This window comes from Carassius gibelio, chromosome B16 (assembly GCF_023724105.1).
Source record: "Carassius gibelio isolate Cgi1373 ecotype wild population from Czech Republic chromosome B16, carGib1.2-hapl.c, whole genome shotgun sequence".
In the NCBI taxonomy this organism is placed as follows: Eukaryota; Metazoa; Chordata; class Actinopteri; order Cypriniformes; family Cyprinidae; genus Carassius; species Carassius gibelio.
The window spans coordinates 15,225,197-15,251,581 of NC_068411.1; the positions used below are offsets into that span (position 1 = coordinate 15,225,197).

The 26,385-nt window shown below is 39.4% G+C and overlaps 3 protein-coding genes across 5 annotated transcripts; all 3 read right to left on the reverse strand.

Annotated features, from left to right (window-relative positions):
- Positions 1 to 818: 818 nt before the first annotated feature.
- nat14 (N-acetyltransferase 14 (GCN5-related, putative)) lies at positions 819 to 7,632 on the reverse strand. The gene is made up of 3 exons (XM_052577453.1): positions 7,478 to 7,632; positions 6,925 to 7,010; positions 819 to 3,753 (listed from the first exon to the last, which is right to left on the reverse strand). Exons 2-3 carry the CDS (start codon positions 7,003 to 7,005, stop codon positions 2,995 to 2,997), a joined length of 840 nt encoding a protein of 279 aa, XP_052433413.1. The 5' UTR covers positions 7,006 to 7,010; positions 7,478 to 7,632; the 3' UTR covers positions 819 to 2,994.
- Positions 7,633 to 7,912: 280 nt separating this feature from the next.
- On the reverse strand, positions 7,913 to 17,105 carry znf628 (zinc finger protein 628). 3 transcript variants are annotated; one of them, XM_052578622.1, is made up of 8 exons: positions 16,746 to 17,063; positions 16,543 to 16,654; positions 14,210 to 14,766; positions 13,975 to 14,047; positions 12,421 to 13,509; positions 12,002 to 12,338; positions 11,295 to 11,449; positions 7,913 to 10,836 (listed from the first exon to the last, which is right to left on the reverse strand). In XM_052578622.1, the coding sequence occupies exons 3-8, from the start codon at positions 14,581 to 14,583 to the stop codon at positions 8,572 to 8,574; spliced, it is 4,293 nt and encodes a 1,430-aa protein (XP_052434582.1). In that variant the 5' UTR covers positions 14,584 to 14,766; positions 16,543 to 16,654; positions 16,746 to 17,063; the 3' UTR covers positions 7,913 to 8,571. The 3 variants fall into 3 exon arrangements, with proteins under 3 accessions (XP_052434582.1, XP_052434583.1, XP_052434581.1); XM_052578623.1 differs by having other exon boundaries at positions 16,543 to 16,657; XM_052578621.1 differs by lacking the exon at positions 16,543 to 16,654 and having other exon boundaries at positions 16,746 to 17,105.
- A 1,781-nt stretch (positions 17,106 to 18,886) lies between these two features.
- On the reverse strand, positions 18,887 to 25,564 carry il11a (interleukin 11a). The gene is made up of 5 exons (XM_052579664.1): positions 25,114 to 25,564; positions 24,389 to 24,549; positions 21,186 to 21,278; positions 20,766 to 20,927; positions 18,887 to 19,989 (listed from the first exon to the last, which is right to left on the reverse strand). Exons 1-5 carry the CDS (start codon positions 25,118 to 25,120, stop codon positions 19,816 to 19,818), a joined length of 597 nt encoding a protein of 198 aa, XP_052435624.1. The 5' UTR covers positions 25,121 to 25,564; the 3' UTR covers positions 18,887 to 19,815.
- Positions 25,565 to 26,385: the final 821 nt, after the last annotated feature.

Sequence of the window (26,385 nt, forward strand, 5' to 3'; positions counted from 1 at the left end):
CAATTTACGATGACTTTGTGTAGTGTTATTCCTAGGTTTGCTTTTGGTAAAATCTATCAGAGCATTTCAGTGCAGCAAAACCACAGATATATTGGTACAGAAAGATCAGTGAAGCAGAAAAACAGATAACCATGCTTGGTAAAAACACATTAAAAGGTCTACTCTTAGGACACATACATTCTTAACATTGAATAGTACCCTTTGAGCTTAATTAAAAGAGTTTTAACAGAATTTAATGGCATGAGAAACTTGAGGAACAAAACCTTTATTTATACATTTAAAAAAAGCATATTCATCAGCAGTCAAGGGAAAGGTACAAAATATTTTCACAAAAACCCTCAAATTCACTCAGATATACAAGATAATAAATAAGGTGAATAAATAAGGCAAACACATGTAAATCACTATCTTTCTCCAAAAACAAAAAACTAAACGATCCATGCTATAAACAACAAGTCAAGTCAAATGACCTATCATGATTGTCCTATCAGGCTCAGTCTTCGCAACCCAGAGATGATATTTTGTAACGTTCACAAACATTAAAATGCTCTTACACAACAACAGAAATTATTTTTATTAGTGCTGTCAAATGATTAATCGTGATTAATCGCATCCAAAATAAAAGTTTTGTTTAAAAAAAAATGTGTGTGTACCATGTATAGATATTATGTATATATAAATACACACTCATACAATATATATTTTGAAAGTATTTACATGTATATATTTATATATATATATATATATATATATATATATATATATATATATATATATATATATATATATATATATATATATATTGAATATACAAATATAAAAATCTTCTTAAATATATATATGCATGTGTATTTAAGTATACATAATAAATATACACAGTACAAACAATTATTATGTACACAAAAAGTTTTTTTCTGGATGCGATTAATCGCGATTAATCGTTTGACAGCACAAATGTTTCCACAATATTTATATTTAGTGACAAAACCAGAGAGGTTCCCAATGCAAGTAGCTATGTTTCCATCACCCTATTTAAAAGCGCATTTTGAAATATCGCATGAGAAACGAGTAAAGCAAACACCAAATGTCTAATAAAAATCCCCTAATTTGCAAAAAAGTTTTTATGCTCGCTTGAGGTGGTTTTTACAGAACCCCGCACATGACACACAGGAAAAAATATAAGTATAAATCGTGTGCATGATTTACTAATTCATTCCCTCAATGTACTAAAACGTGCACACGATTAATATTGTGTTCCCTCGATTTACTATTGCGTTCACTCGTTTTATAAATTGTGCGCACGATTTACTAATTCGTTCCCTCGAGTTGCTAAATCGTGTACAAGATTTAGCAAATCAAGCGAATGCAATAGTAAATCGAGGGAACGCAATAGTAATCATGTGCACATTTTAGTAAATTGAGGGAAAGAATTAGTAAATCGTATGCACAATTTATTTATTTTTTCTTGCATGTCTTGTGCGGGGCTCCGTAGGTTTTTGACTTGTGCAAAAAAGGGTTGATGCGAATAATGGGAGATTGAAATGCATTTTGTGAATAAATTACTCCAAGCGCATTATGGGAAAACCTGACTAACCAGCGGACCGATCTCATTCCACAGCATCTAAAATGTTTTTATGGTCATTCATAAATGCACGAGCAAAATCTGTCAAAGAATTTCTGTATAATTGCCTCGCAGAAATGTCTTACAAGACTGCATTCCCAAACAGCAGCATCAACCTCCAAAAGCAATGACCGCATTCATTGTGTTTCGTCTGCTTGCTGTGACGCCCAAGTAATTTATTAGCCTATATATGTAAATTATTATATTCTCCTACTTTTCTTAGTGATTTATCGTGCCAGTTTTTCAGGAAGTGACTATTTTGTTCTCTGACTTGTTGGATGAAAACGATGTTTTAATGCGATATTCCAGTTTTGAGCACAAGTTAAATTTGGATGGCAACTTTGGATGGAAACCCGGCTACTGTTATTCATTGGGATGATGTGAAAATGAACAAATCCATTTATAAATCTTAAATCTAAGCTTTTAAAAAGGAATATTAATGGTTCAAGATGAGTTAAGCTCAATCAAAAGAACATAATATTGATTACCACAAAAAAAAAAAAAAAAAAAAAAAACAAGTTGAAATGGCTTCTGGGTTACATACAATGAAGCCAATGGTAAAATACTCACTGTTTCAACAGTAAAGCCACAAGATGTAAACTATGCATATTTAGTTTGAAATAAAAAAAAATGCTTATTAAGTTACAGTGGTGGCCAAAATTATTATAATACTAGTATTTTCACCAGCAAGAAAAATGGTTTAAAATCAGTTCTTTCTATATTTTGCTATAGTGTGTCAGTAGGTAATATCAGTTTACATTTCCAAACATTCATTTTGCCATCAATTGTAATAATCCGGTGAGATTTTTGTTTGCACAAGGAGTCTGACAGCAGCCAGTGCTGCACACAGAGATCTGATCTCATTATCATCATTCTGTCTGGAATGACATGAAGAAACAGAACAAACTGAGACAGTCTAAATACAGAAGAACTGTGCCAAAGTCTCCAAGATTCTTCAAGAAAATACTAGTGTTCTAATCATTTTGGCCACCACTGTATTAGGTACACTTAAATTCACAAATTCATGGTAATATTACTTCATAAACCATAAAAGACTGTAAAATGAGTATTGAAACAGCTTTATAACTCATACTAAAGGTTCAACAGAATTAACTGCTTTTATCGCAATTATTAGCTTTACATTCTTACTTTTAAATCCATAAATTGGCCCCATTTTTCTTTTAATGTCGGCCCTACCATTTCCTTAAATTTGACTTTTATGTATTCATTTTGTTTAAATGTCAAAAAAAATAATTTTGTGATCACCATTCACATTACACCACAGGTTTGTTGAGTATTGTGTGTACTGAACCCAGAATATTCCTTAAATTATGTGTTGCCAAGAAAGCCTTTCGTTCCTGTTTTAATGTGAATTATAGATCCTTTACAAACACTTTAGTTAAAGGGAAACCCAACCAACCCTTCTGTGGCTCTTCATAATCCTCCTCCTCCTCCTCTTCAGTAGTCCCTGCAGTCTCGCCCTGCAGACGATAACCCAGCCTCCTGAAGAAAGCTTCTCCCACTTTGGATGGAAATGGCACATGGGCATAGACCCGCCGTATGCCACTCTGTTTTGTTTTGGACTCCAGTCCCTGCACCAGCAGTCTGCCCAGTCCCTCTCTGCGGTACCAACTCTGGACCACCAGCCTGCAGACCCTACATACACCGTCCCGACTCCAACCATCTCTAGCCACGCATCCCATAATCTCCCCATCAGAGTCCGCCACCCACACCTCACCAGCAACCTTCGCCCTCTCCTTCAGCTCATCCTCATCCACCTGTTCTTTCTCATTCGTCTTGTCCTTCTCCTTTTCTTTAGGTTTTTTACGCCGTCTGGTTTTCTCCAGTTTGGCCCTGCCAGTGTGAGGATTGGGTAGATCTGGTTCAGTGTCTGCATGGTAACTGCTGCCCACGTAGTCCCAGTATGGCCTGCTGGAGCCCAAGATGCCCACCGAGCGTGGTATGGTAAGTTTGAGGTAGATGATGAAGATGAAGACTGGAATGACCAAGGCCAAGATAAAAGAGTGCAGTACACAGCGGAGGATAGAGGAGAGGATGGCCAGCATGAGGAGAGCGAGCGGACGAGTCAGAAGGTAAAGAATCAGGCGGTTCTCCGTTCCCTCACATCCTTCCTGAAAACAAAGAGAGAATGAGAGGAGGCCATAAAGAGAAAAAAAAATTCCTCAAGAAACTTCTTCAATTCTTTGGCACGTGTAAGAAATAATAATAATTTCTGCCAAGTTCCTTGATATTGCTAGATAACATTAGCTCCATGTATGCCATTTTTGCAGTGGTAGTGGCCTGAAGCATATATACATACACACACACACACACACACACACACACAAGCACACACAGAGCTGAGAAGTAACTGTTCACATGTAATCTGGATTATGTAAACAGATTCCAAAAATGTTGTAGTTGTAATGAGAGTATATTATATTTTAATATATTTTATATTTTAAAATGCTTGTAATCAGGATTACATACTAATCACACAATGGCAGTAAATCGTTATAATTTTTTTTATTCTGGAAGCTGGACAAAAAAATATTTAAAATCTGGAAGACTTTGGGTGTGTCGTTGTTTTCATGTTTATTAATGTGTTTCATGCAGGGATTGCCAAACGTTTTTGTCACCCCCTTAAAATATATATTTTAAATATCACAGAGGTAGTTAATATTTCAATAATTAAACAACTTATTTGCATGTTTACAGTTCTCTGCTGTGAGTTAATGGTCACACTGACATGCAGGTAAACAAATACATTTTTTATATTTAAATGTTCAAGTGTTTGAATTGCTTTTATTTTAAATTTTTATGATAGGATTAATTATTAGGTTTTTATCAACATACTATTCACTCTCTATCAACTCACTAATGTAATGTTTAATGCATTTTAAGATGTTGTTGACATCAAAACACAGAGTATATTTTCTTTTGGTGTTTCTCTTAGCTTTTTTTTTTTTTTTAATTTAAAACAAGTTAGATAAAAAAATAATAATAATCTAAATTACATTACCAAATTTACATTACCTAAGCCGGATTACATTACCTAAAATGAGTAACCTAGATTACATTACTAACTAGTTTTCATCATGTAATCTATAAGCGGCGTGGCATGGAGGCGATCAGCCTGTCGCACTGCTAAGGCATTATTGAAGCCCAGGATGCTTTGACAGCGGACTTCAGCTCCTCTATATTGTCTGTCAGATGTTATTTATCTTCCTATTCACAATACCCCATAGATTATCTTTGAGGTTCAGGTCAAGTGAGTTGGCTGGCCAATCAAGCACAGTAATATTATGGTCATCAAACCACTTGGAAGTGGTTTTGGCACTGTGGGCAGGTGCTAAAGTCCTGCTGCAAAATAAAATCAGCATCTCCATAAAGGTTGTCAGCAGATGGAGGCATAAAGTGCTCAAAAATCTCCTGGTAGATGGCTGCATTGACTTTGGACTTGATAAATCACAATGGACCAACAACAGCAGACGTCACGGCACCCCCAAACCATCACTGACTTCAGAAACTCCACACTGGATTTTGGATTCTGTGCCTCTACAGTCTTCCTCCAGACTCCAGACCTTGATTTCCAGGGGCCGGTTGCACCGCTAGACGTAAAAAAGCTGGGTGTAAGTCCTACGCTGGGCTTTGCAACGTCTAGCTTTAGGATAAATATTTACACCTGTTGCACCACGATCAGGCGCAACTACATCCGGCTCAGACAAGGCGCGTCCACGCGACATATTCTCCCGCATTTATAGATCTATCTAAGATGACGTTCACACCACAATTTGCTAATTAAGACATCATAACAAGTGAAGCCACCGCGCAATGATTTCATTGAGTAAACATTTTCTAACAAGTCAGCGTTTTTAAATCTGAAGTCTCTCACATTCCCATGATGGATTTAAATAAGTTAAATATAGTAAAAGTAAGTAAAATATCATAAATTTAATACAATCTGGAGTTATTTTTTATAGCTGACTATTAAGTTTATGTACAATTAATTTCTTAAATGTGACTACGTGATAGTTTGTGTTTTACTGGCATCTTTCTGTGGCTGAAAACACGTTTATAGTTTCTATTTTGTGAAAATATTTGAAAGCAAAATTTGAAATCTGACCATTTATTTCTGATTAAATGTAACAATGCACAAAACGTATTGCAATTATTGGATGGCAGGCACGCTACAAATAATGAATAGAATTAAAGAAATTACATATTTCCAAGCTTTTACACTGTCCAAGATGTCAAATGATTCAGTTTATTTTAATAATCCCAGTTCATATATAACATTTTATTGCATAATTATTAGGCTACATGATTTACAGAAATATATTTTGTATTCAATTACTGTCGACAGTGTTGTAAGCTACATCGAAATTTCGCGATTAATATTCCTTATCCTGCCCGAAAAGACAAGTCCATAAGCATTACAGTTCACGTCTGCAGTAAGAATAAACTAACAGACGATCCTGAAAATGAATAATGTCCAAGCAAATCATGACTTTTCACTTTAAACCTACCTCTGACTAGGCGTAAGATTTAGTCTCAGACGTAGCACTACGCAGAGATGGTGCAACGGGTGTAAATTCTACGTACAACTTAAAGTGCATTTTACGTCCAGCCTAGTCTTATGACCGGCTGTACGTCCAGCTGGTGCAACCAGCCCCAGTTCTTTTTCTCCTTTCCCCAGCTGAAATGCTTCTGTCGTTTTTTTTTCTGATTCAGGAGTGGCTTGGTTCTAGGAATGGGACAGCTGTAGCCCTTTTCCTTAATACGTCTGAGTCTGATGACTCTTGATGCGTTGACTCCTGCGTTAGTCCTATCCTTGTGAAGCTCTCCCAAGTTCTTGAATCTGCTTTCCCTGACAATCTTCCCAAGGATGTTGTCATCCCTGTTCTACCAGACTTTTTCCTTCGAGTCAACTTTCTATGAGTATATTTTGATACAGCACTCTGTGAAAAGCCAGACCTTTCAGCAATGACCTTCTGTGTCTTACCCTCCTTGTGGAGGGTGTTGATGATTGTCTTCTGGACAACTGTCAAGTCAGTGGTCTTCTCATAATTGTGGTTGCACAGAATGCACAACTCTTGAAATATTTCAGTTTGTGTGGAATGAATCTAGAATATAAGGACGTATTTTTATTTAATTAAATTAGAAAAAAATATAGAACTTTTCCATGATATTCCATTTTTTAGATGCACCTGTATATGTGTGTGTGCGTGTGTGTGTGTGTGTGTGTGTGTGTATATATATATATATATATATATATATATATATATGATGTTGAATCGCACCTTGATGAGAGCCTTTACAGCATCAATATCCTTCTCCTGCATCCTGCGCAAAAGTACATCACCAAGGTCCAATCTAACCATTTTACCTGAAAGATACACACACATTAGAAAAAAGGTTAAATTAAAAATGTAAACATTTAATTATTGGGGAACCTGAATTCACTTTATTCGATTTTTTAACTACATTTTTATTTTTCACTGCAGAAATTGTGATTGCAACAACAACAAAAAGGAAATTCTCTAAGGAGTAACGTTACATGCAAATAAGGACAAGTTTAACGTGATAGACTTGTGGTTTTATGTACGATTGCCTCATGAGCAAATTATATTGCATTGCATCTCAAACATTTATGAAAAAAACAACTTAATGCTTGTCTACGTCTTTCCGACTGAGCAGCTGTTCAAGGGCCATTTGACAGGTTTATAGTAGCATTCAGTAACGTTAGCTTTTTTAATCACCACGCTTTTTTAATCCCTTATATGGTAAACACCACCACCTCCTCTGTCGCTTAATCTATGGATGTAATATATAGAGCATGCGTGACCTACTTACCCAATATTCACAGAAGCCGTTAGTTCTTTAAAAGCAAGGTCATGCAAAAATATCCTCTGTAGTCGATGCTACTTGAGTGTTTGAGGGACTTAAGGATTCAGCGTTGTCTTCCCTCATGGAACGTAATTTCAACCAAATCTCATCCGGGAATACGACACTGCGCAAACTACGTAGACTAGATGCGCACATAGCGGTTTAATCTTTCAACGCTAAAGCGCATGCGTCCTTTATGTATTTGACCCACACGTGCGTGCATTACTTCTATATATTAAGAAAAAAGGTATTAAAAATAACAGACCTTATCTCTGCGTGTAAAATGATTTGCAGCAATTTCAAATGGAATTATTAACTGTATCAATGAAATCTTAACAAAAAAGCATTAAGAAAATGAATATATTTTTAAGGTCTGAGAAATAAGACAGCAAACACAAAAACTGTTATTCATATTTATTTTTTATTGGTAATTGTCATCTAGTACCAATATTAAGAATGAAAACAGAGTAGACATATTTACAAAAGTTCATTTTGTACAGTCACTGTCAGCATAGCTGAGTATAGTTCATATTTCATTTTAGTTTATAAATTCTCTTTTCAGTGCACCCTGGATGTGGAAGAGCACCAGAGATTTCCTTCATTTAGAAACCACTGCTTTTTGGCTGGGCTGTATTCGATGATTGTGGTTTGTGAAATAGCTCCCCGTAGGGGCCAGGTGAACAACTGTAACTACAAGCAATATGCTTTATCCCCACAAAGTGCAGTTTTGGTGATGGGGTGGACAACAGCTTAGGAAGAAGACACTGTGGTGTTCTAAGGATGTTTATGTGTGGAGCAAACAGGTCTCTAATGATTTATGTAAGATTCAACATAGGTCCTGCATTGGTCCTATAGCTACAATGTTGTTGTCAGCTTCCTAATCTCTATAAAAATTAATCACAGTCCAAAAGAAACATCTCGAATAACAGAACCATTACTTGAAATTAATCCAGTTTGGATATGTGGTAAACAAATGTGCCATTTTGCATTTGAAAGTGACATGAGGTGTGATTTGTGTTAAAGCCAGTCCGGTTGACTATTAGAGTTCTCCATTCTTAACCCTAAGTTCCAATCAGTCCCATCTCTGCCGATGATATGCTCTCAGCCTCAACAAGTTTTGACTCATCTGACATTACTTCCTCTCGTGCTTCTTGTGAATCATTAGCTTGTTTTTCCTCAGTTCCTTCTGCTAAAGTGTGTACTGCATCTGCTGCCTCTATTCCACCCTCTCTCAAACTGCTGGTGCTAACTTCAATTATAACAATGCCTTCTCCCCCCTCTAACTGGAAGATTCCCTCCATTTGCCCAGAGTTTGCACCAACAGCACCTTTAAAACTGCCCCTTCCCCCAGAACCATTGCCTTCACCTTCTATCAGTGCAATCATTTGAACACTGTCCCCTGGACCCGTGCTTCCATCTATTTTTGTCTCATCACCAAGCTCAAATACCATATCCTGCCCTTCCAGAGGCACTAAGGCTTGACCCGGATGGCAAGAAAGGCTGAGATCCTCACCTGGGCCTCCTATGAAGCCTGAGTTTGAATGTTGAATGTCCTCCTCACTCTGAGGCTCTGTTTGGAAATGAAGCACAAAGGACTTTTCTACTTCAACACTTCCCTCAGCATCTGCAGTTCCATGCCCCTCACTCTGTCCGGTCCACTCTTGAAGTAAGTTAAGAGAGACCATTTCGGTCTTCTCTTTTCCTGCATCTCCTTCACATTCTCCCTCTGTCTGAAACCGGAGGACATATGACTTCTCTCCTCCCTCACTATTCCCTCCCTCTTCTTGCTGGCCCTCACCTTCAATCTGCAATACAAACGACCGCCCTGCATCATTCCCTCCCTCCATTTCCACCTTCACCTCCATCCCATCCCCCTGCCCTCCATTCTCCATTTCTTTCTTTAGGCACAGAACGAAGTGTTCCCTAGGAATTTCTTCGACAGGAACACTCTCAGGATCACTACTCAACATGGGGGAACTGTTTGTTAAGTGGAGTTGTTGAGTGGAGTTTGGTGTCACTGACATAATGCTAATTGCAGGAACTGAAGAGCTTCCAGGTTCTTGGCTAATGCTGACAGGTGACACAGCCGATGGATCATCAGCATTAAGCCGTGGGAACTCTGTCTTTGAAGAAGAAGCAGAAGTGGCACTAGATATTGTGGTAGATGTGGAAGTTACACCTGAAAACATTAACGGTTGCTTAACTGGTGTGGTCCGAACTGTAGGGGGAGATTTTGTGGTAGCAGCTTTAGGCTTCCGTCCACGCCTGGTTCCTCCTTTACGGTTTCGACCGAGGGTGCCTAAAATGGGACGAGCAATCGTCGATGTGCTTTGAGGCTGGGAAGTAATGAGGGGAGCATTATAATTAGTCAAAATAAATCTCTGCTGGGTCTGAACTGGTTGAAATTGCTGGAATTGAGTTTGGGGTGCTGCCAGAACTTGGGACATTGTCGGAATGGTCTGCACCAAGGGCAGGGTCTGTGGTTCTGAAGAAGTGGGAAGAGTGTTTGTACTGGATGCTGTGGGAACCAGGATAAGACTAGGCTGGTTTCCATTGTTGGACTGGCACTGAAGCAGCAGGAAATTTTGTGTCTGTGGAGGTGGTGGTGGGGGAGGAGGTGGTGGAGGAGGAGGGACAGGCTGTGTTGGTGTGGGATTGGATAGTGGGATCAGTTGCAACCCTGAAGTCGTCTGGATCATAAAATAATTCTGGGATGTGTTTGGAGGTATGTCAAGATTTGGGGGTGAAAGAATCAATGTGGAATTGCCATCAGTGGGAAACAAGGAGGTAAGCCCTCCAGGTACATTCAAGTTTAAATTTAGTGTTGCTGTCTCTGAAGCCCCACTACCTTTAGGTACCTTTCCTGCTTCCTTTGTACATGCTACTGCACCCCCAGTACTGTGAGTTCTCAAGTGCCTCTGCAGGTAGGAGAGCATGACAAACTCTTTTCCGCAGTGTTGGCACTTGAAGTCCTTGCGCGAGGAGTGCGTGCGTAGGTGCAGCTGCAGATTGGATGAGTGGGTGAAGCTCTTGTGGCACTGGGAGCACTGAAAGGGCCTTTCTCCAGAGTGTGTCCGTTCGTGCTGTTTGAGGTTGGAGGTTTGAGAGAAAGCCTTACCACACACAGAGCAAGCGTGTGGACGTAGGCCAGAATGGAGCTGACTGTGGCGACGGAGACAGCTGGTGTTCTTGAAAGACTTGCCACATTCCTGACATACATATGGCCGCTCACCGGTGTGCTGGCGAAGATGGTACTGATAGTGTGAGCTCCACTTAAAGGTCAGTGGACAGTAGGGGCACTGAAAAGCCCGCACACCTGTGTGGACCTAGATGGGTTGAGAACATAATGTTTTTAGAGCAAATTTAGAAAACATTAACATTAAAATTTGATTTCCAAATATTAGAATTCTGTCATTTATTAACAAAGCTGCTCAGGCCATTCTCCATGCATAAATGCACCATAAATGCATTATAAAATTATTATTAGTGTAGTTGTTACAAATTATGCGCTACATTGCTTTGTGTGAGATACAAGTCACTGGTAAGCTTTCCTTTAGTGTGTTGTTAACTGCTGTGACCAAATCAGAGCCAGTGAGCTGAACTTATGAACGGGATCAACCCTTAAATATTATTTTTTTTAAATCAAAAAAAAAAAAAAAAAAAAAAAAATTCAACCATTAAATTAATACATTACATCACTGATGAAATTATGCAATGAATCAGTTTTTTAATCCTGCTGTTACACAAAAAGATATCAAAATGTTTGACAAAAAGATCTATTTACCCTTTGGTGTATGGAGAGCAGTGAGGACCTTTTGAAGCTCTTGCCACATTCTGTGCATCGATACGGTCTCTCCCCAGTGTGGTCTCTCATGTGGTACCGAAGACCTGATGAACCTTTGAATGACTTCCCACATTCAGAGCAGCGATATGGCCTCTCTGTAGGGAATGAAAACAGAAATTCAGACGTGAGATGAATATGAGTTACACAGCGCAAATGTCTCATGTATCAAATGGGTGTTTATAATACCATGTAAGGCAGCGGTTCTCAATTCCAGTCCTCGCGCCCCCCTGCTCTGCACATTTTGTTTGTTTCTCTAATGGCTTCAGACGTTTGTTCTATTCAAACTTAAGTGCCCTGCGAAGTGGATATCACAGGATATTCCACCATGATTCTAGTTCGAAGCGAACATATGTTCCATTCAAAGTGCACTGAAGTGTGCGAGACATGAATTTAAATGATATTTATTTACAGAGGTATATGATGTCACACTTGCCCATGTGTGAAGCCGTTGTGCAGTACATTCAGTGAGCGGTGGGGGGCACGAGAACTGGAATTGAGAGCCGCTGATGTAAGGTAATGTAATGTCTTGGAAATAAATAGCATAGTATAATAAATAAGAATAATAAAACCTTACAATCAGAGATGCCAGATTTTGAACAAACCAAAGTAATAATTTTGCATCCACAGATCCACTGCGGCACGCTTACCGTTATTTGTGGCAGATGTCTTATTGCCTCCACCTCTCCTAGCTCCCTTTCCTGATGCTTTGGCAGATGGCTTTACTGTTCGTCTCTCTCCCTCCTCAGTAACAGCAATTAGACTGACATGGATCTCTCTCTCTCCATCTTCTCCATCTCTCTTTAATGAGGACAGGGGCAATGAGAGAGAGGGGCAGACGATCTCTGCTTCTGCCTCTGCAAGCAGCCTCTGCTCAGGAGTGTGGGAGTGCTGGTGGTTGAGCAGAGAGGAGAGCAGAGGGAAGGAGCGATCACATGCCGAGCAGTTGAACTGAGAACGCGACTCTGATAGAGCAAGAGGATGGGCCTTAAAAAAAGAGAGAGACAATGAGAAATGGACTTTTGGTTCTTAAAATGTTCTGTCCACCAGAACGGTTTCTTGGTCTCACCTGAGCTACATGTCTGGTCAGACCGCTGCTGGTTTTGAAACTCTTCCCACAGTAGACACATTCTGTTGTAGCTTGTGCTGTTGGCACACCGGTATCAGTGGGCATCTGATTCACAGATGCTGTAAAGGACTGCAGAAGATCATACTGTGCCTGCCCTGACTCATTTCTAATGGCATCCAGACCAAGTAACTCTGCTGTCTGCCCACTATCTGCAACTGTGGTGGTTTCAACAACCTCTTCAAAGTCTGCCAACAATGGTGTAGCCCCCACCAGTGACACTCCACCTCCCTCAGCCTCAGCGCTATTTTCTGCAGTAACCCCTCCACCACCTGGGCCAAGACCATCTAGATGTAGAGTCTGATGCTCCTCAAGGTGACTCTGTGTTGAAAATGTCTCATTACAGCTGCCACAACTAAACAGCAAAACACCAGCACCTGTGTCATTCTTGCTCATGTGGATATGCTCTGACCTTGTGACAGTGGAGGAAGTGGGTGTGAGTGTGAGCAGTGGCAGGATGTTCTGATTGGCTGTACCCGAGGTAACAGGCGAGGAAGTATTGTGAGACAGGAACACCTGTCCGACCCCTCCTTCCTGTCCACCAACGAGCCCAACCATTTCAGAAATACTCATCCCAACAGAGTTCAAGTCCTCCGTCAGTACCACCTCCATCTCTCGAGCTGCTGACCCTGAATCAGCCCCTCCGGCCTTCCCAGCACTTTTCCCCTTTCCTTCTATGTGAGAGATACGATGCAGCGCCAAGTTGGACGAATGCGTGAAGCTGCGCCCACAATCCCCACAGACATAAGGGCGTTCTCCTGTGTGTATGCGCATGTGCTGTCGCAGATTAGTGGACTGACTGAAGGCTTTATTGCAAACGTCACAGATGTAAGGCTTGAAGCCCAGGTGTACATTCTTATGGCGACGCAGGCTGCTGGAGTTCTTGAAGGCTTTGGAGCAGCTGTCACATGGGTACGGACATTCACCGGTGTGCTGGCGGAGGTGATACTGGTAGTGTGAGCTCCATTTGAAGGTCAAAGGGCAGTAGGAGCACTGGAAAGTGCGAAGGCCTGTATGCACACTCCGATGAATCTGGATAGATAAAGCGTTGTGATAGTAAGTAAATAGAAAAAGAAGATTTTTTTTTTTTTGGAACGTAAATCCAGACTGAATGGATTTGTCGATGACAAAGACTTTTCCAATATGACAAATTAATTTAAAATAAACACTGTTCTTTTTTAACTTTCTGTTAATCAAAGAATCCTAAAATAAATATTACAGTTTCCACAAAAAGGAGGTTTATAACAGGTTTATTAGGCAAGATAATTTTATTTTAAGAATTAAAAAAATATTATTGTGCAGTTCACCACTGGACAGCTGAATGAAATAAACTGTTTTAAATAAGTCTACTCCATGTCAAATATCTTATTTTTGTAATCTATTCTCTTATTTCATTGAATAAATTGATAATTGATTCCTTCAGTTTATTTTGAGGTGGAATTTATATGAAGACTCACTGAAATCTGAATTAGGATCAGTAAGATGGGAATGGCTCACCTGTAGTAGAGAAGAGCGTTTGAATGCTTTACCACAGTCATCACACTTATACGGCTTCTCTCCAGAATGAGACCTTAAACAACATACAAACCAATTTTACTGAGGAACTTGTAGTGAACAATAAGTAGCAGAACAAAAACAGTCATCAGGGAATCACATCTTCAAATGTTATACAATATTCAATGATGTGTGACCTTGCATCTCAGTCCATATGTAGAATCAGTTGACCTCTCACCTCTGGTGGTATAGTAGGGCAGATGAGCCCTTAAAGGCCTTAGGGCAAAGGTTACAACGATATGGCCTTTCATTGTTATGGCTTCTCTGATGATGTGCCAATCTGGATGACCACTTAAAACTCTTGCCACAGTCCAAACACTGGAATGGATGCTCTGGGTTTTGAGCCACCGTTGCAGGGGGTGCTGATGATGTCACCATGTCACCTGTGAGCCCAACTGTTCCAGACTCTTTGCCCTCTTCTTCTCCCTTCTCTCCATCTTCCTCTCCATCCTCTACGGAGGGGAGGAGGGAAGGAAAGGGAGAGAGGGAGGAGGGCGTCTGAGAAGGTAAGAGTTCAGTCTGGACCACCAGAGTAGCAACAGTGTTAGCCATCACAGCTGTTGTGAAAAGTTGGGTTGTAGTGAAGGAATCTCAGTCGTTTTGTAGTTTTGCTCTAATTATGGCAGCCATGGCTTGCGTTTAGTAGAGTCTGGGCCAGTTTTCTCAGGTTATAGCCAGAGAATATTTTCTGAGGCAGAATGGGTTCTATTGTCTTCTCCTTCTGAATTGGTAGAGCTGCAATAACACATTTAAACATTTTTATGATCCATACAAATACAAATAAAAACCGTTAAAGATATAACAGTGATTGTCAACTGGTGTGTTACAACTAAAAAAAGGAGGTAATTTATTTTCAGATGTTGGGGACAGCCAAAAATAAGATGGTACTACCATGTAATCAATCATGCATGTAAAGGATAAAAAGTAAATAGGCATACTCATATGCAAATGTTTCTCTAATGTTTTGTTAAAAGAAAAGTTCACCCATGAATGAAAATTTACTCATCCTCAGGTCATCCCAGATGTGGAGGAGTTTGTTTCTTCATTGGATCAGATTAGGAGAAATTTTGCATTACATCACTTATGAGAACGAGAATTCAAACAGCTGATAAAAACATCACAATAATCCACATGACTCCAAGTCCATCAATGTCTTGTGAAGCAAAAGCTGCATATTTGTAAGAAACAAAACATATCAAGGTATTTAAAAAACAGTCCTTAATCCATAATAAAGCTTCCTCCAGTGAAAAAAAAAAAAAAATGAATCACCTGTTATCAGCCAACATCAAAATCTACAATATATATATATGCTTGAAACCAATGCTTGATCTGTGCATATTTCCCTCCTGATTCAGACAGGACAACATTTTCACAACAGAAGGCAATGTTATCATATTTTACCCAGAGGCAATGATTTGTAGTTGAAAACATCTCAATGATTGATGGGAGTTGTGTGAATTATTGTGATGTTTTATCAGCTGTTTGGACTCTCATTATGCTGACACCCATTCACTAAAGAGGATCCATTGATGACCGTGTGATCATGTAAGGCTAAATTTCTCATAAATCAGTATCAATGAAGACACAAACTGATATAAATCTCAGATGGCCTGAGGGTTACTCATTTTTCAGCAAATTAAAATGTGTAGATGAATTATTCCTTTATTTTGAAGGAAGCAAGCCAAATTAGGCAGATGTCAATATTAGCTTGTTTGATACTTTTGTTTGCTTACTTTGTTTTCCTCATACTTAAAAACTATGAATACAACTATACAAGGTAAATGAGAACATACATGGTTTGTACTGTACAAAATATTTTTGTGCTATGTATTATTGCAATATAAAGATAAGCCTGCCGCAATCAGTATCAAATCCTTAAACATGGTTCATGGTAATATTAATAAATTTCGACAATTACATTTTTAGATTTTTGTTCACTTTTGCACAATAAAGAAACATGTATGCATGTTTGTATGTATGTAACGCGTCACCACTACTGAGTGCCCAAACTATGACATAAAGTAAAAACCGCTGAGAACTGCTGACATATTGTAAATAGAAACATACAGTATATCCTGAATGTCTGAGACTATACTTTTTGTAACCAGAGCCTGTAAATAAAGATTTTGAACAATACAAAATAAAGAAATTGTATGATGCAAGATTACTATCTATCAGATTCTGCACTATTTCTAGGTCACCAATCAAGCAAATGTTTGACACTGATCATGTGAACTGCTTTGTACAGACAGTCAGATGTTCTTGTTCCAAGCTCCCTGGATCATGCAACAAACATGTGGAGTGTAATTAAAGCAAATACGAAGAGTAACCAAATACTAAAAACATTCTGAATTGCATTTTCAATGTAACTTTTTATCCAAGATGTTATGCTAGTAATAAGATTTGTGATAAGCTAAATATTACGTTAGCTAACAGACGGTCCTTGAAATTAGAACGCCTTTTTAAAAAAATACTGCAAGTTATTTTAAAAGAATTCTTTCCACGAGTAACTCTGAAGATCCTCGCAGTAAACAGTTTGAGTTGATCCACCTTCCCCTTTAAAGATCCTCCTCCTCTGTTTCACTCCCCCTCCCTCACCTGCGATCTATCTGTGTGTTCCTGCCTTCTTGTCCCAGGGAAATGGAAAAATAAATAAATAAATAAACAAACACAAAATGGAGATAAAAGGCTTCAAGTGTTCAAAGCGTACTCACCCCTCAGTTTCTAAACACATCGACAGTGGGTCTTTTTATCGTCTGTTTGTTGAATTATTTGCGCTGTCTCGAGTCGGCCTTCTCGAACCCATCCCAGCCTTGTCTTCGTTCCTCAAGCGTCACAATATTTGTCGGAATAAGTGCAGTATTCTATGCATGTGTTACTCCCCTGGTTCATTGCTGAGAAATAGCCGTTTTTTATGTAATGATAAAAGGCCGAACTCCGCAGTGATAGTCCACACAACCTTAACAATAATCTAGAGCACAAACTAACCAGCAGTCGCCCGTCTGTGACCGCCTCTCAGTAAAGTCGTCGTCTATTGGTCCGCTCTTGTCCCCTGTTGACTCGTCTCATTGGTCAAGAAAACATACGGAGATGAACATTTTATTAAATTATGCATAGACGATCGATGGTTTTGTTTAAAACACACACGGAAAAAACAATTAGCTTATTATGCAAATATATCTTCCTAGATTAGTCTCAATTCAGCTTTATAGACAAAGAAATTATCTTTTATGTAGCGGGTTGGCTCTGCGCACGTGCTTGTGGGTAATGTAGTTTTACTCCTGCGTCATCTCTTGCTCAGCACGTTTATTGTATGCCATTACACCTACCACAGTAGGAAAATATGCAGGCCTACTCAAAAGTAAACAGTAGTTTAAAGCTATATCCCTCATTTTTAACTGTAGCATTCATAAATAATATAGTCTTTACTTTTAGACAATGCAAATCAACAAAAAGCAACCTAAACAAGTCAAGTCCCCTTTACTTATATAGTGTTTTTAATGATACAGATTGTGTCAAACCAGCTTTACATTATCAAAATAGCTTGGTTTCTTTGTCTATATCAAAATAGGAAAATAGTGTGTCAGTGCAAAAAGACAATAGTAAACCCTCAGTTTTCAGTTAAAGGCAGTTCATCACTGAATTCAGTGATGTCTTCGTCCAGCTCAGTCCAGTTTAAATAGTATATGTGCAATCAAGTCAACAATATTTTATTAAGTCCCCAAACTAAGCAAGCCAGAGGCAACCGTGGCAAAACTCCATTGGTGACAGAATGGAGAAAAAAACCTTGGGAGAAACCAGGCTCAGTCTCCAGCCTGACGAACCAGCAGATTGATCCTGATCCATGTTGCAGCAAGGTTAGATTGTGCAGAGGGCTAATCTGGTTCCTTGCTCTTGTCCCGATGACCATTAGTAGACAAGATCATCACTGGGGATCTGTCTCTGGGGCTCATCTAGTTGTCCTGGTCACAGCTGAAAGTCAGGGCTGTAGAGGTCATCTCTAGATGTTTATCCACCACTAGTGGCTATAGTGACCTGGTTCTGATACTTCCTGGTTCTAGTAAGAACTTTATCTGCTGCATTTTGGACTAGCTGGAGTTTGTTTATTAAGCACTCATTAAGCACTGTCAAGTCTTAGACAGTATTCTAGGTTATTACATGCAGAGGTTTTGAGTTAGATGATCACCTTTGATTTTTCAGAATTTAACACTAAGAAATTACATCCAGTATATTGACAATGCAGCTACAAAGAAAAATAGAGCTGAGTCTCATCAGCATAATAGTGAAAGCTAATACCGTTTTTTCTGATGATATGTCCCAAGGCTAACCAGTAAAGTGTGAAAAAAAAGTAATGGTCCTAGTACTGAGCCTTGAGGTATTCCATACTAAACTTGTGATTGATATGATACGTCATCTTCATTCACTGCTACGAATTGATGGCGGTCAGATAAGTATGATTTGAACCATGCACTTGCACTAATGCCAACAAAGTTTTCTAGTCTATTCGAAAGAATGATGTGGTCAATAGTGTTGAAGGCAGCACTAAGATCTAGCAGCACTAATAGAGAGATAAAACCATGATCAGATAATAAGAGCAGGTCATTTGTAACTCTAAGGATAGCAGTCTCAGTTCTATGATACAGTCTAAATCCTGACTGGAAATCCTCACAGATACCATTTTTCTCTAAGAAGGAATATAATTGTTACTACCTTTTTTAGTATTTTTTTTAGTATTTTTGGCAGAAAAGGTAGATTCGAGATCAGTCTGTAATTAACTAGATCTTTGGGGTCAAGCTGTGTTTTTTTTAAATGAGAGGCTCAATAATTGAAATAAAAAAATTAAAATTTAATCGTATGAAAATACAATCCGTTTAATAAGACAGGAAATGGCACTGTCATACATGTGGTTTTGTGTGTGGTACAGGAGAAGCAGATGAATAAAGGAAAATAAGAAAGAGAGTACATTTTGCTTCTTGACTTGCAAATGAAAGAATGTTGACACGATTATCAAGAAATCAAATAAATAATATCAAATAAATAACTAGTCAATAAATAAATAAATACATAAATAACAAATAGTTCTGAAAAATTAATTTGTATAAAAAAAAAGAAAAGGCAAAGGAAGGTTTAAGGTTAAATGGAGCATCAGAAGCAGGATGTCGACTGGAGTGCACTGTTTTTTTCAGATCAGACTCCTTCACTGATCAGGCTTCAGAACGCAACTGGGATGGACTGGGACTAAAAACAAATCAGTCTGGGACATACACAGCCCATCACAACCCACCACAGATAATCCACCACCACAGCATCACACATAGTATTCAGTTTTTTTTTTTTTTACATTTCCAATATGGTTTCAGATGGTTTAATATGCCCCTTTATATGACTCAATTTACAACTTGGGACTGGACCACATTTTTTAAGAGGTAGTAATGATCAAATCAGTCATTGTCTTCCTGGTTCCATACGGAATATTTATAATTTTGTGTGCCTTAATTATGAACAGATTTACTCTCATTCTTATAATTTAAAAGTTCAAAGCCGTGGCGGTTGGAAAGAGACTGAACAAGAGTAGGTTGTGAACGGTTGTGAGAGGACAAGTTGAAATACTCAACTTCCCTCCTGTTACTCAGATGTTACGGCCTGACAATATCAAAACCATTATCGCATACATTGACCCAACCCACTGGGAAAAGTCCCGGTGCTCCCTATGGCCAGTCCATCTGGCCAACGATCAAGTCCTGGCCCAATTTTTATTTTTTTTTGTGATGCCTCTGAGGTTCCTCATGCTGGTAATCTGGATTTGAAGGTAAGGAACACTCGGGAGGCCCAGTCACAGAAGAGCCTGAACTGCTGCAGGAGTTCCTGAGAGGACTGAACCACCTCCCAGTGAAAAGCAGGATTAGGTGGGAGCGAGGGAGAGGGAACGGCGATCCGGGGAGCCTCTGCTCGGGTCATCTGAAATAAAAAATCATAATCATGAATGCACTGATTATATTTCCATGTAGCTATAAATTATCTCTGTACATATGCATCTAAGAGACTCAAATTAATTTATGTATTTCAATACAAATATATTATTATATACGTATGATAGAATATTTAAATATATTCAATTATACACAACCATTCAAAAGGTTAGGGTTCAGTGAGATTTTTTTTATGTTTTTGTGATTCTTATGCTCAGGTCTGCATTTATCTAAAAAACTGTAATATTGTGAAATGTTTTTACAATTTAAAATACAGTTTTCGGTTTTTATTTTTTACATATATCAAAATGTAATTTATTCCTGTGATGGCAAAGTAGATTTTTTCAGCAGCTACGGAACCTTACTTCAATGAAATCATTATAATATGCTGATTAGGTGCACAATAAACATTTCTTATTATCACTGTTAAAACCAGTTGTGCTGCTTAATATTTTGGAAATCATGAAACCTTCATTAAACAGAATGTTGAACAGAACATTGAAATATTTTTTCTTTTTTTTTTTAGCATTATATATGCCTTTCCTATTAGTTTTAAACATTTAAATTCAACCTTGCTGAATAAAAGTTAATTCTTAAAAAAAGAAAAACTTACTGACCCCACAACTTCTATTCTGTAACATTCTATGTATTTAATAATTTTAATATTATATATTACACATATCTACAGTTTATAGGATGGATAATCCAATCTCCTAACAGTTGCACATATTGTTTGCTTAGAGATGTGTGTGTTTCGGCACGTACCTGACGCTGTAAGGCGTTTATGAGGCTCTTAATGTGGGAGATCATGTCTGTCAGCTTTGGTACTGAGCTGTGCTGCTGCTTGCGTGTTGTTCTGTTCAGCCACTCGAAATGGTGCTCAAAGGACTTTAAGTCTGCATAGAGCTGAGAAAGTGTAGACTTGAACTGCAAGAGAGGAAAAGAAAAGAGCCAGAAACAAAATTATTTAGAGAATTCAGAACAAAATATCCTGAGAATGTCCTGACAAATAACTACATTATACAAGCAAATAGACAGATGTACAGTTAAAAGGCCGTCCCATCAGCAGTGCAACCAATGGACCTGCTCTTGAGAGGGCTGGGGCCCTGGGAAGCCCTATACTGATAAAAAGGTGCATAATAAAAATAAATGGCAGCATGAAAGCCTATTTTTCTTCATACACACCTCCAGAGTGGTGAGGTCACTGACTCTGCTGCTGATCGCTGGAAGAGACTTGAACCTATGGTGATCAATCTCTGTGGCAAACACTGGGTTTTTCTGAAAACAAAAGGACAAAAAGACAGAACAGGCATTAATCAAAAGGAAAAAAGAAGCATGGTACACAAATATTCTGAATGAAAATGTCATGACATTTTCTTCTGGTCACAGCTAATTTCCAGATCCCCAACTCTGAACTCAACAGTCAAAACAACAGAGTAACATTTGTCCCACAAGTGGAACGACTGGCTTCCACTAGCAGAACCACCGCAGAATTACAGGGAACAGCAGTCACCCAGAGTTCCCTGGGCTTTAACTTCTGAACCCAGACAATAAAAGTTCATGACCTAGAGCCACAGGATGTTTTCTAGAGGAAGAATAACAACATATGCAATGACTAAGGAGTTTGAAGTGGAATAGACAACACTGGGCTGCAGGGAAACTCCAGGGTCAGGACTAAAAAAGGTGCCATGACGTATGGGCCGGTCCATGCCTGGATGCACTGCCTTCACCTGGCACTAGAGGGAGACAGAAACAAACTCAGGTGTTTCTAAGGTATCTCAGGGGGGAGAAGAGAGACCCTAACTTGCTCTCGCCGGTGTTTAGACAGTATCCGGTGTTCCTAATGTGGCTGCCACGCAAATGGAGCAGAGCCTGTTTACAAGTCATCTAAAGGGTTGTTTGTGAACAGTGATGAGTGCTAATAATGTGACAGGTGTAATGCATCACCCTTTGCATCTTTGAAGCCCCATCAGAAGAGGAAAACAACATCGTAGACCAATCAGAAGTCAACATGACGAACATAATAGCGTGCTGAAGCCAGCTTTCCATCGTCACTCTTGCACTGTTTGGAATGATGTGTTTTTTCCTTGATTTGTTGTTGTTTTTGTGTACTTCTGCTCCCTCAGATGAATCCCTGCATTTCTCTATCTAGGCTCTGTGGTAGCAGCCAAATGATGACACACTCCATCCTAGACCTCATCACTCTTCATCCTAGTGGCACAATCATCACACACAAACTTTGTTAACCATCTCTCATCCTCTCTCATTCAGAGCACTCTCTGATCTCTTTATCTCCTCGGTTGCTTGTCCCGTTTCCCCCCTACCCTCTCCGTTTGGAGTGATGACCTCACTCGACTGATTCTTATGCCCTCCCTCCTCCTGTCTTCCTTGAATGCAAATACAGGAATGTGATAAATCAGAGTGATTTTTATCAGGACACTTTGCTGTGGAGACCGAAAGCTAAACAAGCAGCCCCACACCTACACAGACCACAACTATTTACAACATGCACACTCTCACCGGCACGCACACACGGTCATACAAACATCGCATGTATACACACTCTCACCACCTCACACAAATAACAGTAACACATTCTGTACATACACGCACACATCGGGTTTTATAGCTTTCTTGTGGGGACTTTCCGTCGACTCCCATTCTATTTTTCTTTCCTAGGCTTGACCCCTGTAAAGTGGAACTCCATGCAAGAAGAAAAGAAACCAAAATAAATGCTTCATGTCACTGAAAAACTAACAAAATGTTTTTCAAAGTGTGTCGGCCCTTTTGTCACCAGTGGGGTCTTTGATAGGGTTCTCCGCTGTAACATCTGGTGCACATACACAAGGCGGCAGACACAAAACATCCTTATATACAACACGCACACATAGAACCAAGTGTTATTGTATCTAATTGAACCACAGGACTGGAAAAGGTGGCATCTGGCCTTGGATTTATAGGCGATGGAGTCAGATCAGGTGATTCTCTGTTCTCAAAGGAAAATCTGTCTTGTTCGGGGTGAGTGACTGTTTGAGTTAGCATAACGTTGTACACATAATCTCAATGTCAACGGGAATCAAAGACCATGCAAACATATGACAAGTGACATCTTAAGGGGGTACAAATGAGACCCAAAAATTGACATTTTGTCATCATTTACTCACCCTGTATTCAGTGGAACACACACACATGCAAAGTTATTTTGAATAGTTTCAAATGGTTTTGCCCTTATCTGTGTTTTAATTTAAATATAATATTTTCAGTTTTCATTAAGTTTAGTTTGTTTTCTAGTCATTTTGTCACAAGCTATATGAATATGTTTGTTTAAAAAAAGAAAATAAAAAAAATTCCAGATTCAGTTTACTACAACTTTATATGTTATATATATATATATTATAATTGTTTTTAATAGTTTTAGTTAACAATGACACTAGCCCATACAATGAAAGTCAGTGGGGTCCAAAACAACATTGGGCCCATTAACTTTCAACGTATAGGCAAAAAAAACAAAAAAAACTTAAATGTCAAATTTTGTGTTCCATGGAAGAAAAAAGGCATGCAGGTTTGGAATGACATGAGGGTGAGTAGATGATGACAGGATTTTCATTTTTGAGTGAACTATTAGTAGCAACTGCAACGGAGGATCGCGGCTCATGCTACGCCGTTAAGCAGTACATCTGTTAACATTTTCATTTACAGTGGAACTACACAGAAGGCAGCACTGTACTTTTCACCTTTCAGTGCCATGTGCTTCACTCGTGCTGGTAAACAGGACGTCCAAGTAACCATGGGAACACAGATCTGTTTATGTTTCCGAGTTAGGGAAGGGAGGCCTTGGAGAGGTGAGGGGTGCACTGTGGGTTCAAGACCCTCAAAGTACAGATCTCCATCACATAGCAACCGCAGAATCCCAAGTAAGGCCCACAGCATTTCACTTTGAGATGGTCTGAGCACTGAATACAAGCACAAGGCTCGTTCTGAGCCATGCAGATCGTGTTTACCCCCATCCCGTAGGTTCAGGCTCATTAGTTGCAAGTTTATGAATGTTACATTGCGAGCTTTGATGCTGTCTGAGATGTCAACCCTGCTGTTGGGCTGTTTGTCAGATAGAGGCTACAGTAATGAGCCTTATCTGCTCCCACATGGACTCAAAGCTACCGCAATCTGCTATCTCAGTTCTAATATGAGCCAGCTGAATGAAAAGCCGATCAGCGGCGGTGTGTGCGAGCGAAAGCATGATAGATAAGCTAATTCCTGTCCACAAATTTTTGCAAGGAGCATTACTGTAGCCCAGCTGTTCAGAGGCTCAAGATCAAGATCTGATCATCATCAGCATCTCTGGGTACAGTGGGAACTTCCTCCCCCGGTGTCACACCAGATCAACTCACCAGTAGATCCTGAGTCAGCTTCAGAAGGTGTCTGGTCTGATTGGTCAGCTTGTCAAAGTCAGTCTGGGTCCGCCGGTGGTGGGCAGGGAAGGCAGATGCTAACAGATGAAGTTGAGCCAACAGCAGCGAGAGGAGCAGCGATGAGGAGGAGTCACCCAGCACTGTGGAGGAGAGCAAATCATTGATGCACAGCTACAAACAACACTCCTATGTTCGTCCCAAGGAGCCTGTGCCACTCTTACAACGGGACCGTGTTTCCACACGTCCATAAAATACATCGAGAGTCTCAGCCAGAGGACACTTCTTTCATCTTTTTGGGAGAAGGAAATCACACGTTGCATCACACTAGAGGGAAAAGCGGTGCTGCTGTGCGCCCTGAGCGAGTAACACTTGATCCATTATTACTGTCGACATGATAAATACTTCTCTAATGAACTAACCGCGAGCGCCTCAAGCCGTTAACCTGTCAAACTAACTCTACCCATTATTACCACTTACAACCGTACAGGTTTCCATCAAAAAGTTCCGCATTTATAAATTACAATAAAGATTTGTCAGTTCAAGAAATCAGTAGTGATGCTAGAAAGTTGAGTAGGTTAATATTAGGCGATATAAAACGAGTTAAACAGTGTTTTAATAAGAAACGGCGAGCTGATGGGTAACAGCAACAAGTGTCAATCACTAATAAATAAATAAAGCGAATATATAAACAATGTGACACTTACATTTCATATTTGTCCAGGTCCTTTTTTTTTTAAAAAAGTAGATACGTTGCAAATAAATATGCAAAGAAATAAACAAAGAAACAAAAGCGTATAAATTAATAAATAAATGAAGCTCCAGATGTTGTCACGTGCTCCAAAGTTCGTCTCTCTCTCTTAGTATCCGCGCGAACGGCTCGCGACAGTAGTTTACAGAGGAAGAGCGTGAGGTGAGGAAGAAAACGAATGAATGACAGAATTGCTGAATTAGCGAGAACTAGAAAAAAAGCCCCAAAACTTGACTCTGTCCAGTCCCAATAGTTGTCTAGTTTTAACAAACGCGAGTGAGGATGGAAAGACACACGGCGAGGGTCAGAGAGGTGTATGGAGGGAGAGACAGACAGAGAGAGAGAGAAGGATGCGAGGGTAAGTCTAATTTTTCGCGAAGTGAAATGTTTAGGCTTGTTTAAAACTTCCTTTATAAAGACGGGGGTATGACACATCCTGAGTCACCACTTCATTCATAAAAACACTCTCTCTCACACACACACACACACATACACACACACACACACTCTCTCTCTCTCTCGCGCTTCCCGCCCCTCGGCACTGTCTGTCTGCTTTTGCGAATTTTTGAAAGAAAGAAAAAAGACGTTTCTGTTGTTTTTATTTTTTTCCCCTCAAGCAATATCATTTTCTGTAGGTCTATTTATCTCTCCTGCTATCTCTCTTCCTCTGCTCCATCCCTCTACGCGATCTATGCCAATCAAATCGTCCATCTCTTTATCTTTTCATCTGCAGATCTCTTCCCCTCTCTCCCTCTATCACTGCAAAAGTTTAAAAAGCCCATTGTTTCATTTTATATCAGTAAATCAGAGTTTCATAACTCTCCCGTTCTGTCTTTCTCTCAGCCCCGTTATATTAGGAATAAATAAGCACTTTATTTGCATAATGTAATGTAAAGGGAGCAGCTGCATTGCGCATATTTACCATATTCAAACTTCGCTCCTGAGACAGCAGTCTGTTATTTCCACCATATTTCCACTCTTTTCGTTCTCTGACGCTCCCCCCTTCTTTCTCTCCAGGGTAAAGGAAAGAGTGAGAAAAGGAATAAAAAGTGAAAGGTGTTACATAGTAAGGCCTGTAAGTGTTGCATAGTAACAGTTAGGGAACTTGCAGAACATTAGCACTAAGCCTTCAAGAGCGAAAGAGAGAGAGACAGGCAGAGTTAGAGAGAGAGGAAAAGGGGGAAGGTTAATTTAGCATATACAGAAACCAGTGCATGGCGCTGGAAAT

Coding starts and splice junctions, on each gene's coding strand:
- nat14 (XM_052577453.1), bottom strand. CDS start 7,005: ATGGTTAGATTGGACCTTGGTGATGTACTTTTGCGCAGGATGCAGGAG. Junction 3,754..6,924: donor CTGTAAAGGCTCTCATCAAG/GTGCGATTCAAC, acceptor CTTTGTTTTCAG/GAAGGATGTGAGGGAACGGA.
- il11a (XM_052579664.1), bottom strand. Junction 21,279..24,388: donor AGCTGACTCAGGATCTACTG/GTGAGTTGATCT, acceptor TTTTGTTTTCAG/AAAAACCCAGTGTTTGCCAC. Junction 19,990..20,765: donor TAAACGCCTTACAGCGTCAG/GTACGTGCCGAA, acceptor TTTTTATTTCAG/ATGACCCGAGCAGAGGCTCC.
- znf628 (XM_052578621.1), bottom strand. CDS start 14,583: ATGGCTAACACTGTTGCTACTCTGGTGGTCCAGACTGAACTCTTACCT. Junction 14,048..14,209: donor GCCCTACTATACCACCAGAG/GTGAGAGGTCAA, acceptor ATGTTGTTTAAG/GTCTCATTCTGGAGAGAAGC. Junction 11,450..12,001: donor GACATCTGCCACAAATAACG/GTAAGCGTGCCG, acceptor CATTCCCTACAG/AGAGGCCATATCGCTGCTCT.